Consider the following 14,534-nt stretch of genomic DNA (forward strand, 5'->3'; position numbering starts at 1 on the left):
ATACTTAGCACCAAGGAAATATGAACAATAGTTTGTTCATGGGCATACTACTTCAAGACATTTCTGACTAGCGGCAAGTCACCTAAGGATCTTGTCGATCAGGGTCAAATCCTTATGGGCACACCATCTAAAGTTCCTACTAACTAGGGGAAAAGCATCCCAAGATTAGACCCACCAATTTTAAATCACCTCCATGACCCTGATGATAAGGGACCAACCTTTTAAGAGGCTCATATTGAGGCATGCCACCTTAAGAGACCAGTGGAGCCAACCACTCCAAGAGTCGGTTAGTCAGGGGTATATTTTTCAAAGATTCAGATACTGGTGCAATTCATATAAAAGTCATATCACAGCATGGTGGGATCCAAGTTCCTTTCCATGCAACTCCTCAAGACCCTAGTGATCAGGGGCATACCTTTTAAGATTCATATGTCGGAACATTCCATATCAAAGTCATACCACAACATGGTGGGATCCAAGTTTCCTTTCAGGAAATTGCTTCAAAATAAATCGATGCAAGGCTTAATCAATCAATCTGGGGCAGACCACTGCAAGGCTTCTTCAAAAGAAATTGCTCATCAGGGGAAGATCATTCCAAGAGGCGATTAGTCGAGGATGAATCTCTCTAAGGCTCATACATGTCGTCTCAAGTGCATGGTATGACCAAGCTGCTTCAAAACTCATATTGAGGTGAATATCTTCAAAGTCCCAACCGTCTGAGGAAACTATAGGATACTGTAGGGATAAGGCCTCTCAATACTTTTAAGACTCACATACAATCTATGTTGTACATCAGTAATCGTCAAGTTCAAAACGAGTATCGGGAAGTCATGTTGACGTAATACCCTACCACCTTTTAAGAAATAGTATGGTTACACAAATAACCTCTCTAAGTCATAAACACCCACGACCCACCCTAGTGGAACTCGGTGAAACATTCAAGTCAACATATAAATCATCATCATGCATCAATCATGCCACTTCATTCTAACATCTAATCATGCATATCATGCTATTCATCTGGCATATTCTCACAACATGAATTTGGCTTCCTCATAAATCTCAATCTTACTTGGCACTTCACAAAAAACAAAGGGGCACAACCTTACTTGGCACCTCACAAACGCCCAACCTTACTTGGTACCTCGCAAAATCGCAATTTTACTTGGCACACCACAAAAAGCCCAACACCTTACAAAAAGCCCAACCTCACTTGGTATTTATCCAAAAAACCAGATCTTGTTTGGCACCCTATTTATCTTCGAAATTGGTAAACAAGCGCTAGTCTTCAAAATTTTAATATATTTGGTTACTTACAGGATCGACTAGATTGATCCTAGGACATGTGTTATTATTTAATTTATGGGTTTGTTAATTATGAACATTTCGACAATTTTATTCAAAGTTATTAAAGGGAATGTTGCGATTCTTTAACAAAATGCAGAACTAAAGGCTTGCAAAATAAATGACGAAATCTTAAATATTGAAATTGGCTCCAAAGTAAATTGTAGCAAATGTAAATGACACAATCTTAAATGACTTGGTTAATAGTATAAAATCGGGTATTCACACGTATATTTTCACTCAGAAACACTCATTTCTCACGTATAGGTACTTTGAGTAAATTTAGAGTTTTTGTATAAGGTTGAACACCCCTTTCCTAATGGCTAAGTGTCCTGTTTATAATAAATCGAAAATAATCGCTATTAAATGGTATTTTCTCCAGAAGATGCCACGTCTTTGATTTTCATGCATTCCGCTACTCAAAGCTTTCCACGCGTCTTCAAGAAATGGATAAGACAAAAAAATAGTTATCAACCTCAAATTTTAATTATACTGCATCGAATGCTACTCCAGGTAAGCTTCGTCGAACTCTAGTCTAGGCCAAAATATTTCTAAGTCCTAGACCACAACTTCCTTCGTCAAAATATTCTCATTAATCTGTTGTCAAAGTCAACATATTCTTCTTGAGAATATTTCTTTGAATCCTATGACCAATTCCTAACATTTATGTGTGTCGAAATCCTAACCAACAAATTGCCCCCCAGAAATGTCATTTTCGACTGTATGGAGAAGAAGACATTTTTTGAAAAGTTTCGATACCAAAGCACATTTGCTGCTATGACGTCATGATCATCATGACCACGCTGCTTCAGACGTCTCATCGAGACGTGCAAAAACCCAAAACTTAATCATCGCACCCCTTTTTCCTAGGAGATAGTGGGTCATGCCAACTACAATCATCCCATCAATCTTTATTTGATCAGCACGTGTCCCACGATCTTGATAACTGCCATAATGGTTGAATGAAACACTTTTCTTACTCCATGATAAATACTTCATTTCACTTCCTTCTCTACTTTTTTAATCTCCTGAACTATTTTCTTCTCTCTAAAGCGCAAAAGTAAACCCTTCATTTCTTCTTAAGCAAGCTCCAAAAAATCAAAGTTTCTTCATTTCATCATTAATGGCGTGCAAGATTAAAAATCCTAAAGATTCTAAGAAACAATCATATATCCCCGCTGTTCACAAAATCTTAGGTCCAAAAGTTATTGAAAATCAACAATACATCCCAAAACCTCCTCTTGAAGAAGAGAAAAGGTGCACCTATCAATCCCAGGTATTAATCCCAATCTCTATTTCTGGAAAAACACATGTTATCACTGATCCTTACCAGACGTTAATACTAATCTTATAAAACTTAAATAATACTTCCCAACATACCACCGATACAAACCCATAGCTAGTACGAGGAAATCCAAGTCTAATAATGAAGTTGTAGGTGCGGAACCAACTACTATAGTTGATACCCAAGCAAAGCTCTTGACTGATCCTATAGAAACAACCATCACTTTAGATTATTTAAGCACTAACCTTAGAGTGTTTCGTTCTTGTCCTTTATTTAAAGAACCTGGAAATTATCTATCCTGGCTTGCAAAAATAGAAAAACAAAAAGCCCAAGTTTGGAAGGAAATGGAAATCTTCTATATGATCCAATTATCGAAGGTTGGCCCTGGATATTTCCAAACCATATTAATAACATCCCTATACTTTTGGTACAACACCCATAACAACTTCCACTTTCCTTGGGGAATGTTAACTCCAACTCTCTTCGACATAGCTGCAATTACTGGTCTTCGACCAACTGGAGAAAACTTCAATCCTAACTTTATGACTGAGACTCCATTGGCTTCGATGGTAATCGAGCCACCTTTACCAACTATATCTTAGATCACCATAACCAAGATACTGACAAAGTCTCTTATGAATAACACATTGCCTTCCTAGCACTCTGGCTATCTCGATGTGTTTTTCACTCGAAGTCCATACAAGTGGCGAAGAAGTATCTAGCTATGGCGAACCAAATTCATGATGGACACAAACTTTGCCTTAGCCAAATGATTCTAGGCTGCCTTTATGCGTCCTTAGGAGGAGGTATCGAAATCCTAAAAAACTTTCGACCAGGATCAAATCTTCTACTAGCTGGTCTATACTGGTTGCTCCAATTATGGCTGAATGCCACTTTCAAGTCATATTTGTCAACCCACGACACAATAAATGAGGAAGCCGATGAGATCAAAAATAGACGGGTTAAAGGGACATGCCTTGTTCAACCGACCCCTAGTGACGAAGGATTGAACCTCTAGCAAACCTTCACTGGCTACGTGATAATGTATGCTAAGTGCTACAATTTTACCCCTTCCATGGCTCCCTTCGCCAATGGAACTCACGGCCCTGAGTGTTTACTAGAAAATTCTCTACCCCTTTGAAAGATCAAGAGGCAGAATCTCTATCCATATGGGAAGCATTTCTCACCCCAAAAATAATTGCTCTAAGGCTCAGACCATTAAAGAACCAGAACGTCCTTCTCAACTGTCAACCAAATCTTGTTTCTCGACAATTTGGTCTTAACCAGATCATGCCCAACCCACTTTTCAATAAGAAGATCTCAGTTATTCTCTACAATATGCATCATACTGAAGTTGAATGCAACGAGGAAATATCTCGATATGCTGGCATTACACAATTCACTCATGTCTCATTCAAACCATCATTTTAATGTACCTAAGAATATGATACTTGGTGGAGAAATTATTAATCCATAGAGATATTTAATGTTTCCACGTTTACTCAACATTTAACCAACGTTTTTGCTTTTGTACAGGACAAATACAAGAAAGGTACTTCAACTTATATCAAGGAAATCCAAGCATTCCAAAAGTACTTTGAGACTGCCTACAGACCTGATGACCTTAGCCGAACCATCCGCGAGGAAGCAGTCACTTTGAGAGAGAAATTTACAAAGAAAATTAAGGATTTAAAACTACCTACATACGTTAAACATGAAGAACGGTATGAATTGGCTTTTAATTTTCACCCACCAAGGTTCCCTCGACTACCATCTATTGATTTTGACGTGGCCTTTAGCCCTTCGTTTTCAAATTAGTTCATCTGTGGGGACTTCGTGAAAATTATTCGACAAGACTCTCAAAAGCTTTCCAAACGGGTGGTTCCGACTAAGCACATTCTAGACAGTTTCAAGGGACATCTTCATATTGGTATAAAGCATGTTCAATTACTCTCTCCCATACTTGAAGGTGTGGAATAGGAGGATTTTTAATTTATTTTATCTTCTAACAGTTTCTTGACGTCTTTTTTACTTGTGATAATTGTTTTTGACTTATTCCTTTTAGTCGTCGAAAGAAAACAACAAGCAAAAGCTCCAGCAAGGATAACTGCTAGTCTGACCAAAGATGAAGGTCACAAAGAAGAAAACACTAAAGCAACAATAAAGGTACACTTCGAGTCTTCATTTCATTTGATGTACTATTTTCATATGCTAATTCTTCTGTTATTTTCAGATAAATTGAAAGCCACCTCCAACTCCCAAGAAACGAAAGGATAAAGAACCTCAAGTTCAAGTAGTCGAATCAGATGATGATGACCTTTCGCCAGATACCTCCAAGTTTGACAAGAAAAAGAAGAAGGTGAAGATTTCTGAAGCCATTTCTCAATAAAATTTACCATTATAAAATCAGACCCAAGAAGCCTGCTACTCCCAAGGTGATAAATGCTAACCCTGATCTTGTGGCCAAGGGCACTCCTAAACGGATCGAGAATGACAACTCTAACTCAGGTGTAGAAGTTCTTAAGGTAATAAAACTCCACTTAGAAATTTAAACCATTTTCCTCTTCTCTTTGTTTTCGACTCATCATAACTCTATTACTTTTACAGGATGGTGCATAACAATCAAGCATTCATCACATTATCCCTGGGAGTACCAGCACTCCTTCACATCAACCCATCTCCAACAAAGAATCATCCAAAGGATCCATGGGCGAAGTGAATAAGCCTGTCGAGGAACAACAAGAAACCTCTCCTCCAAAAGATACTACTCAGCAATCCCAAACTATTGATTCCAATCATGAAGAAGAAACTGAAGAAGAACATCAGGCCATCGAAGATGAAAACCAAGAAGAAGAAAAATATTAAGATAAAAATCATCCCATGTTCAACTATGCGAACAACCTTCCATATGAAGAAGAAGATGATAAGAATGATGCAGAACCAGGTGAAATGCTCAAAACCAATCCAACCTCTGAAATTGTCCAAGATTTGAAAGCTCCTTCAACTAGAACAACCGTTGTTCTTTCCCAAGAGGAATTAGACAACTTGAATAAGACCAACCCAACATAATATCTAAAAACAAATATGAGTGCAAAGGGGAGCTCGACTGACAAGTGCTCAAGTTCTTCGACTGGGTCTGGTGGCCAGCCCGTAAGTGATCCTACTAATGAACTGCTTAAAAAGATTAAGGAGAAAGCAATTCGGCATCTTAACCACTCCTCATGAAATCGTAGATGTCATCTTGGAGCCTGGGCTGCTTATAGACCAAATCACAATAGACTTCAATAGCAGAAGGGAAGCTTTGAACAAAATTTAGAACAAAATGGAGACCCAATCAACTGAATGGGATGCTGCGAACGAATCTACCAACAAGGTTGTAAAACTCGAATAGAGCCTCGAGCATAACAAAGAAGAATTCGAGACTTGTGCCAATAATATCACCGTCTGGGAACAATAGATTGAAGAGTTGCAAACCAAATTCCAAAAGGCCAAAGAGCGTCAAAAGGAAATTCAGAAGCTCGACCATGCATAACTTGACACTGAAATCCACGTGGGGGTTCATCTTGTCGAACGAGCTCAAACCTTGGAAAAATAAATTAATGTCCTCAATTCCAACAAGAACGTGATCGGTCGACGCCTGTCACTCTCGAAGACAAAGTATGAGCGCATGAAGGCTACTCTTCCTTTCTAGCTATTTTTCTTGATAATATTGTGACTTGTTCATATTTAAATTTCCAAAGATTTGTAATGTAAGAATTCTAGCCATTTTTGGCACTTTCAAATTGTAATGACTTTAGCCATTTTGGAATTTCTATCCATTTCCATTTTGGCTTCTATTTTGCATGAAAATTAGTCTGTTAGTATTTTCACCTCCTGAAGTGTATGTTTATATTTCTTCAAATATTTACCATTTACTCTTAGGATTCGTCGATCCTCAACTAACTCTTCGATCTCATATGCATTATTATAAAATAACTGAACAATTTGGAACAAACCCATCCATTTTAGGGACCATTTACCCAATGTTCTATATCTTTTATCCATATGCAAAATCACTTTCCATACTAAGTCTCCAATCAAAAATGACTTGACTTTGACTCTTTTATTATACGCTTTCTCTATCCTTTTTTTCCGTCTCTTCAATAATTCCGAGGCATTTAACCTTTCTTCATCCAAATCGACTAGTTCATCCAACATCATGTTCCAATAAGCTCCAAATGGATTTCATTCTGTCTTTGAATCCTAGTTGATTGGAGATAAATTTTTGCTGGTAACACTGCATCGTATCCATAAGTCAGTCGAAAAGGCGTAGAGTTTGTAGCCTCCATATGGGATGTTCGACAAGCCCACAAAATTTGGTCCAATGTCTTATGCCAATTTATTGGCTTTTCCCCACATGCTTCTTTATTAAACCAATCACAACTTTATTTGCTGTTTCGACCTGACTATTCGCCTGGACATAATAAGGCGTAGATGTTAACAACTTGATCCCTACTTCTATAGCAAAATCCTGAACCTTTCGACCAATAAATATTGATCCTTGATCAGTTGTAATGGTCTATGGGATCCCAAACCTATAAATTATATGACTTTGGATGAATTCGATAACTGCATCCTGATAAACATTCACCAAAGGTATGGCTTTGGTCCACTTAGTAAAGTAGTCGATACCCACTAGGATGTACTTGTGATTTTATGAAGATGCTGGTTAGATCTCCCCAACTAGATCGAATTCCCAACCTCTGAAGGGCCAAGGCTTTACAATAGAGTAATTCTCTTGCAGGAATATGTTGTATACCCGCATGCCTTTGGCACTCCTGGCATCCTTTGGCGAACTCGATGCAATCCTTCAACATAGTAGGATAATACATCTCTTGTTGAAACAAGAGCCATTTCATCTTTTGGCCTACTTGGTGAGCCCCACATGCCTCACCATGTACATTCTACAGAGCCACATACGCCTCAGCCTCACTAAGGCACTTGAGTAAAACTCCTTCAGGCATCTTTTTAAATAATTCATTTCCCATAAGGGTATAACCCAAAGATTGATACCTGACTTTGGCTCTACAGATGCTGTTGGGTTTTCTAAGTAACCCACTATTGGTTTTCTTCAATCTGCATCCGTCAAGTTGTCGATAGCCAATATTTCAAAGTTCTCATCATCTGCAACTTGGTTGCTTCCAAATTTGTTGGAGAAAATCTAGTTTTCATTACCTTCCCTCAAACTTCGATAACATCTTCCAATTTTTCTTTCGAGATCTTATAGCCAGAAGCAATTTGCGCCAAGTCATTAGCCTCATGGTTCTTTAGTCGAGGAATGTGTTTGATATTCACCATTTCGAACCTTCGTAATAGTCAATTTTCTGTCACGAAGTACATTATCAAATTCTCTTTGACACATTTATATTCCCTTGTCATCTGCTTTGCGACCAACTCAGAGTCACCAATTATCTCGACTCTAGTTGCCCCCAATTCCAACAGTATTTCAAGGCCGGCTATAAAGGCTTCGTATTCAGCCTTATTGTTTGAGCAAGGACCTTTAATCTTATACTTGAATTTTTTTGGAATTTTATTAGGAGAAATAATCAATATTCCAATACCCGTTCCATTTTTGTGACTAGAACCATCGAAATATAATTTCTAAGGTTCAAGCTCTAGATAGTTCTTGGGTTTCTAAACTATAGAATGGTCGACTATAAAATATGTGACCGCTTTCCCTTTAATAGCCTTTAAAAGCACATAAGTGAGGGAATATTCTATCAAGGCGAGTGCCCACTTTCCAATTCGACTATGCAAAGTTGGCTTAGAAACACATGTTTGATAATATCAAAATCAGACGAGACATACAAATCGACAAGCTTTATATAATATTTCAACTTTTTACAAGAGAAATATAAACGTAGACACAATTTTGCAATCATACTATATCTAGTTTCTGCATCATTGAGAACTCGACTTAGGTAATAAATGGCTCTTTCGATGCCATTCTCATCTTCTTGAGCAAGCATACTCCCTATAGTTACATCAAATGCATAAATATATAATCTCATACTTTTACTTCGATAATGAGGCGACAAAATTGGAGGATGAACAAGATACTCCTTGATTTTGTTAAAAGCTTCCTGTTGCACTTGCCCCCATCGAAACCTTCCTTCTTCAGTCTAAGTAGAGGAGAAAAGGCTTGAGTCTTGCCACTTAAGTTTGAGATGAACCTTCTTAGAAAGTTGATTTTCCCCAGTAGCAACTACAATTCCTTCTTTATCAATGGCGCTTTTGCCTCCATAATGGCCTTGGTCTTATTCTGGTTTATTTTGATACCCTTCTTGTGAACCACAAAGCCTAAGAAATCTCCAGCCTACACATAGAATGCACATTTGAGAGGATTCATCTTCATACCATGCTCCCTCATCCTTTTGAATGATTGTCGAAGATGACCTATGTGGTTCTTTCCTGACACGAACTTAACAACGATACCATTAATATAAATCTGCATAAATGTTTCTATATAATCATGAAAAATGGAATTCATTGCTCTTTGATCGGTTGCCCCTACATTTTTAAGCCAAAAGGCATCACCACACATTCATAGGTGCCTAAGGCTCTTGGACATCAAAATGCCATCTTCGGCATGTCTTCCTCGGAAATGAATATTTGATTATACCCAGAGTACCCATCGAGCATTCTAAGATACTCATAGCCTGTAGCAGAGTCGACAAACATAATTGCCACATCCATTGGATATTCGTCCTTTAGGGTCGCAGCATTCAGATCTCTGAAATCTATGCAAACCCTCAAAGTCCCATTCTTTTTAATGACTGGAACTATGTTAGCAATCCACTCGACATACCTTGTTGCACGGATGAACTTACACTTAAGAAGTATCCCGACCTCTTGCTTGATCTTCGACAAGATTTCTGGCGCAAATCATCTTGGAGTCTTCTTAATTGGCTTCCTTCCAAGTTTGATTGACAATTTCAACTCCACCAATTCCCTACTTAATCCAGGCATCTCGTTGTAATCCCAAGCGAAGCAGTCTTTATACTCCTTCAAAAGCTGGATCACTTTGACTATAAGTTCTAGGCCAAGGTTCGCACTTATGTATGTTGGTCTTTTTTCCGTTCCTTCTCCTAAGTCAATTTCTTCTAAAGGATCATACGATGGCATTTTTATGTTGGGTGCCAACAGGTCCCTTTCGAATCCCAAAGGCTCTTCGTCATAGATGACATCGAGCCTCTGGCTTTTCACTTCGTGTTGCTTCTTATCAGGCGGCTCTGTTTCAAAATCTATGACAGGCCCCTCCAGATTCACATTAGCTTCTCGGGCTTCGGCAACCATGTATTTAACTTCGGCCTCTAAAGCCGCTTTTAATCTGTTCTTAATTATATAAGCTGAAATCTTTTCCAATGTTTTGGATTCAGACATAATCACCAAATTCATCTCTCCATCCATTTGGCTGGATGTATGACGTCCCTTTGAACTCGAGGTCTTCTCCTACAACCTCTCTATCCCACTAAAACCCATAAGTTGGGTGTAGATGAAGGGAATAGTATGTTGATTAGTGGGGTCGAATATGAAATCAGCAGGTCTACAAGGGGTAATGTTTACTAGATTCCTGTCGAAATTGCGCCTATCCACGTGGTTCACTTCAGCCATAAAATGGCTCTAATCTGCTTCAATATTTTATACTATACCATCACTTCTCCATATAGTAATCCTTTGATGGATTGAATATGGTACTGCTCCAATGTCGTGTATCCACTCACGACCCAACAACAAATTGTAATTAGCTTTCGAGGCAATAACCATGAACATGGTTGACCTCGTAATGGTTTCAATTGTTAAATCTACTTGGATCACCCCTAAGGTACTTCCAATCTTTCCTTCATAATTTGACAAGACCATGTTATGGGGCTTTAGGTCTGTGTCGAATTTTCCCACTTTCTGCAACATAAAGTTCAACATTAGGTTCATTTCCGCACCACCGTCCACCAAGATCTTATTAATTCCCATATTTTCTACCTTTCCTCTAATGAAAAAAGGTTTAAGATGAGTTCTCATTGCTTTATCTGGCCTTTTGAAGAAGGCATTTTGCTCTTCAACGGACCCGTTATTCATTACGTAGTAACATACTGGTCTATATCTGGCTATTTTAGCTTCCATAAACTCTTTAGACTCCTCCACTTATGTGACTTGATCAAACTCCATAGGCAACACCGAGAATACACTGCAAGTGATATCCAAAAAAGGCTCAGATTCTGTATCGAAGTTGTCAGTTATCATGTCATCACCAGTCGCTGGTAACTCTGACTTGCCCTCAGGTTCTTCTTTTCGAGCAGGGAACAATTTCCTCCCGCTGGCCTTTTTTTCTTCATGTTTGTTTTTCTCTAGAGGCTGGTTGGGACTAGATTCAACCATTTCCTTTTCGCTGGCATCTCTCTCCGTCTTTCCCCTCCTTTGCTGCCTCCGCCATTGTGACCTAGACATGGGATTCTTACTCTTGTAGTTTTTAGATATGTAAGCTTGTTGTTATGATACTTGAAACTCCCTTCTATAGGCTATCAAAGAGCCTCGACTAACCTCAAAACTTTTCCACTTCTTCTGGCCTTTTTTTCCCTTTTCAACAGACCTTACCCATTTTCCTCTAGGTGTATCAGCAGTTGGTTTGAAGGTAGCTGGCCTATTTGGCTGAAGACTTGGACCTCCTTACTCTATCCTTCGAGGGACTCCCCTCTTGTCGAAAGTGAAATGATTGCCAATGTCTCTCCAATTCCTTCTGTGACTGGCCATTCTAACTCTCTCGATGTTTTCAGCATCTTTCTTGTCAAAAACTAAAATGCACCTAGGGCACAACATGACCTCAGACTTCTTTTTCTGGCAGTGGAGGAGGAACTTCACTAGACTTTCATCACTCTTGGGGTAAGCCACCCTCATTTGATCTTCACTTTGTTGAGCATTCTTTTCATCAACTTCCCTCTCTCTACTCACCTCGACCATGTCGACTTCGAGATTGGTACCACCAGTGATCTTCAGCTTCTCCAATTTTACCCTAAGGTCCTCTATAGCCTCAATCTTGTCATTATCTTACTTGAAACCCTCGGTGCTTTTGACCATCTTGGTGTTTTTGTTACAACCTTCAGATGCTTCGACCATGTTGATAATGGTCGGTTCGGTATAATGGGCATCTGCCACCTGAAGGGGGTCTGAGTCGTTCTTCATCTGGGACTTCGTCTTGTCCCTAAATCTCAACCTTCCCTCCTTAATAACATTTTGCACCAAATCCATGAAAAGAAAACATTATGAGGTTTTGTGGCCTAGAAATTGTGATATTTACAAAAACCTTATTTCTTTCGATGTTCTAATGGAGGTATTTTAGCGCCATGTGGCACTACCATTTGGCCATCTTTGACTAGCAAGTTGAAAATTTTGTCAGACTTGGTGACATAGAAGGTGTATGTCTTCTTAGAGAATTTATCATTCTTTTTTGGTTCAACGAGATTTTTCCCATTTGAAGGTGCAAGAACCTTGCAAGAAAATGGTGGCCCTTATTTTAGTTCGGCCAAGTCGATTTCGCTTTTGTCGAAACCTAAAGGGTTATTATACGTTCCTTGTTCATCTTCATCTATGTCCATATACACTACCCTTTCTCTCCTATTATTCTTAGTTGCTCTGACTTTTTTAGCCTTCAAACGTTCTACCTGTCGAACTCTATCGGCCAACTGGGTCATATCCCTCAAATATTGGGTGTCTAATTTCTGTCTGATGGAATAATCTAAGCCACTGGTCATTTTGACCAATTCGTGTTCAGGCACCTGTGTGAAACACCTGTCCTTTAGCAAACGGAAACTATTAAGATAGTCATCAATTGGCTCAGAAAATTTACGCTTAATACTAGCCAATTCTTTCAGGCTAATCTTCGACTTCCCCATGTAAAATTGTTCATGGAACAATCTTTCTAGACGAGTCCAATCATGAATCGAACTTGTTGGGAGTGTAGTGAACCATGTGAAGGCATATTTAGTTAATGAACTAGGGAAGTATTTTATCCTTAAGTGTTCATTATTTGTAAGGTCTCATGCTTCGGTTAGATATCTCGCCACATGTTCGATAGTCGATTCACTAGTATCTCCTAAAAAAATTGTAAATTTTGGGACTTTTAATCCCCTAGGAAATTCAGTTTGCAAGATATAGTCAGACAATGAGGAACTATAATTTGGCCTATGAAGGCCAACATTTACCCCATTTCGCCCCATAATGCTTTCGACCATGGCAGCCAAATTTTTATCCCCTGCCATACCTTCATATCAAACCGGATGTATGACCTCATCAGCATCTTGATTTCTATTGACCATTACTACCCTTGGCTCCCTTTCCCCCGACAATTGTTGTTCATTCCTGGGGGTTTCAACTCCAAGCCCCCGATTTGCCATGTCTATCATGGGTTCATTTTGATGGGCTTGGTTAATAGTAGGGTCCTCCTTAAGGATTACTCCTTAGTTTTCTAATAATTATTTTCTTTCGAAGTTGTCGAGGCGCTTGTGGAACTCCAAAGAAATCAGCAATTCGCGTCATCTGTGCTGCCAATTGTTGTTTCTTTTGGGTGGTGTTTTGAATCAAGGGATTGAATATGGTGCCCATATATTGGGCAAGTATATGAACCATATCATGGTTACTTTCGTCCATTTGCTGCCTTAACACTATTGTAGAGTTTGTAGTGACATTGGGCATTTGTTGGGTAGAAAATACCATCCCTGGGGGTGGATTGATTCGACCCATATTAGTAACAAATGACCCGGACCCTTGTAAGGTCGAGAACATGTTCATCAATGGGTCAGCCTATGTTGATGTTGTGTTGTGCAAATTTGCCATCATAGAAGTTGGCATGCCATATGGCTGCTCACGACCGTTCAAAGGCATCATAAATCCAGTCACATATGGCCTGAATACGCTATATCCTACTGGAGGAGGGGTCACCTATTGACCCTGCATCCTCATAGGAGATAAAATTGGTCGTGAGTGCTCGACGGTATGGCCATCATACTCGCCGTTGAGGGAACTGTTTCGGCCATAGATATAGACGTCATGGTCGTAGTCTCCCCTGTTGAACGGGGGGGGGGGGGGGGGGTTGTTCTCCATTTTTATTTAGAGGATTCACCATCCTTCTTACGTATCTCCTTCTTGGTATTGCTTCGTTATTAATGATTATTTTACCACTCCTTAATCTCATGCAATGAAGTTAAAGGAAACTAGAAATGAAGAACTTCTAAATATTGTTCACAAATTCTATCTAACAACATCAGTCCCACCATGTGTGCCAATTTGTTACCGTCAAAATTGGTAAACAAGCGTTAGTCTTCCAAATTTAAATATCTTTGGTTACTTACAAGATCGACTAGATTTATCCTAGGACATGTGTTGTTATTTAGTTTTTGGGTTTGTTAATTATGAATATTCCAATAATGTTCTTCAAAGTTATTAAATGGAATGTTGCAATTCTTTAACAAAATGCAGAAGTAAAGGCTTGCAAAGTAAATGACTTCAAAATAAATGACAAAATCTTAAATATTGAAATTACCTTCAAAGTAAATTGTAGCAAATGTAAATGATGCAATCTTAAATGACTTGGTTAATAGTGTAAAATTTGATATTCACACGTGCATTTTCACTCAGGAACACACGTTTCTCACACACAGGTACTTTAAGTAAATTTAGAGTTTTTATACAAGGTTGAACACCCCTTTCCTAATTGATAAGTTTCCTATTTATATTAAATCGAAAATAATCGCTATTAAATGGTCTTTTCTCCAGAAGATGCCGTATCTTCGATTTGCATGCATTCCGTTGATAGTATTGCTTAAGCCGCAAGAGATCCACCGCCTCCTCCTCCTCCTCAAGGCGGTGTGGATCG

The 14,534-nt window shown here is 38.9% G+C and overlaps 1 protein-coding gene across 1 annotated transcript; it reads right to left on the reverse strand.

Moving 5' to 3' along the window:
* Positions 1-10,309: 10,309 nt before the first annotated feature.
* Positions 10,310-10,744, reverse strand: LOC127129548 (uncharacterized). The gene has a single exon (XM_051058704.1). The coding sequence runs from the start codon at positions 10,742-10,744 to the stop codon at positions 10,310-10,312; it is 435 nt and encodes a 144-aa protein (XP_050914661.1).
* Between the last annotated feature and the right edge of the window lie 3,790 nt (positions 10,745-14,534).

This window comes from Lathyrus oleraceus, chromosome 3, assembly GCF_024323335.1.
Source record: "Lathyrus oleraceus cultivar Zhongwan6 chromosome 3, CAAS_Psat_ZW6_1.0, whole genome shotgun sequence".
NCBI lineage: Eukaryota > Viridiplantae > Streptophyta > Magnoliopsida > Fabales > Fabaceae > Lathyrus > Lathyrus oleraceus.

Coding starts and splice junctions, on each gene's coding strand:
- LOC127129548 (XM_051058704.1), bottom strand. CDS start 10,744: ATGAATAACGGGTCCGTTGAAGAGCAAAATGCCTTCTTCAAAAGGCCA.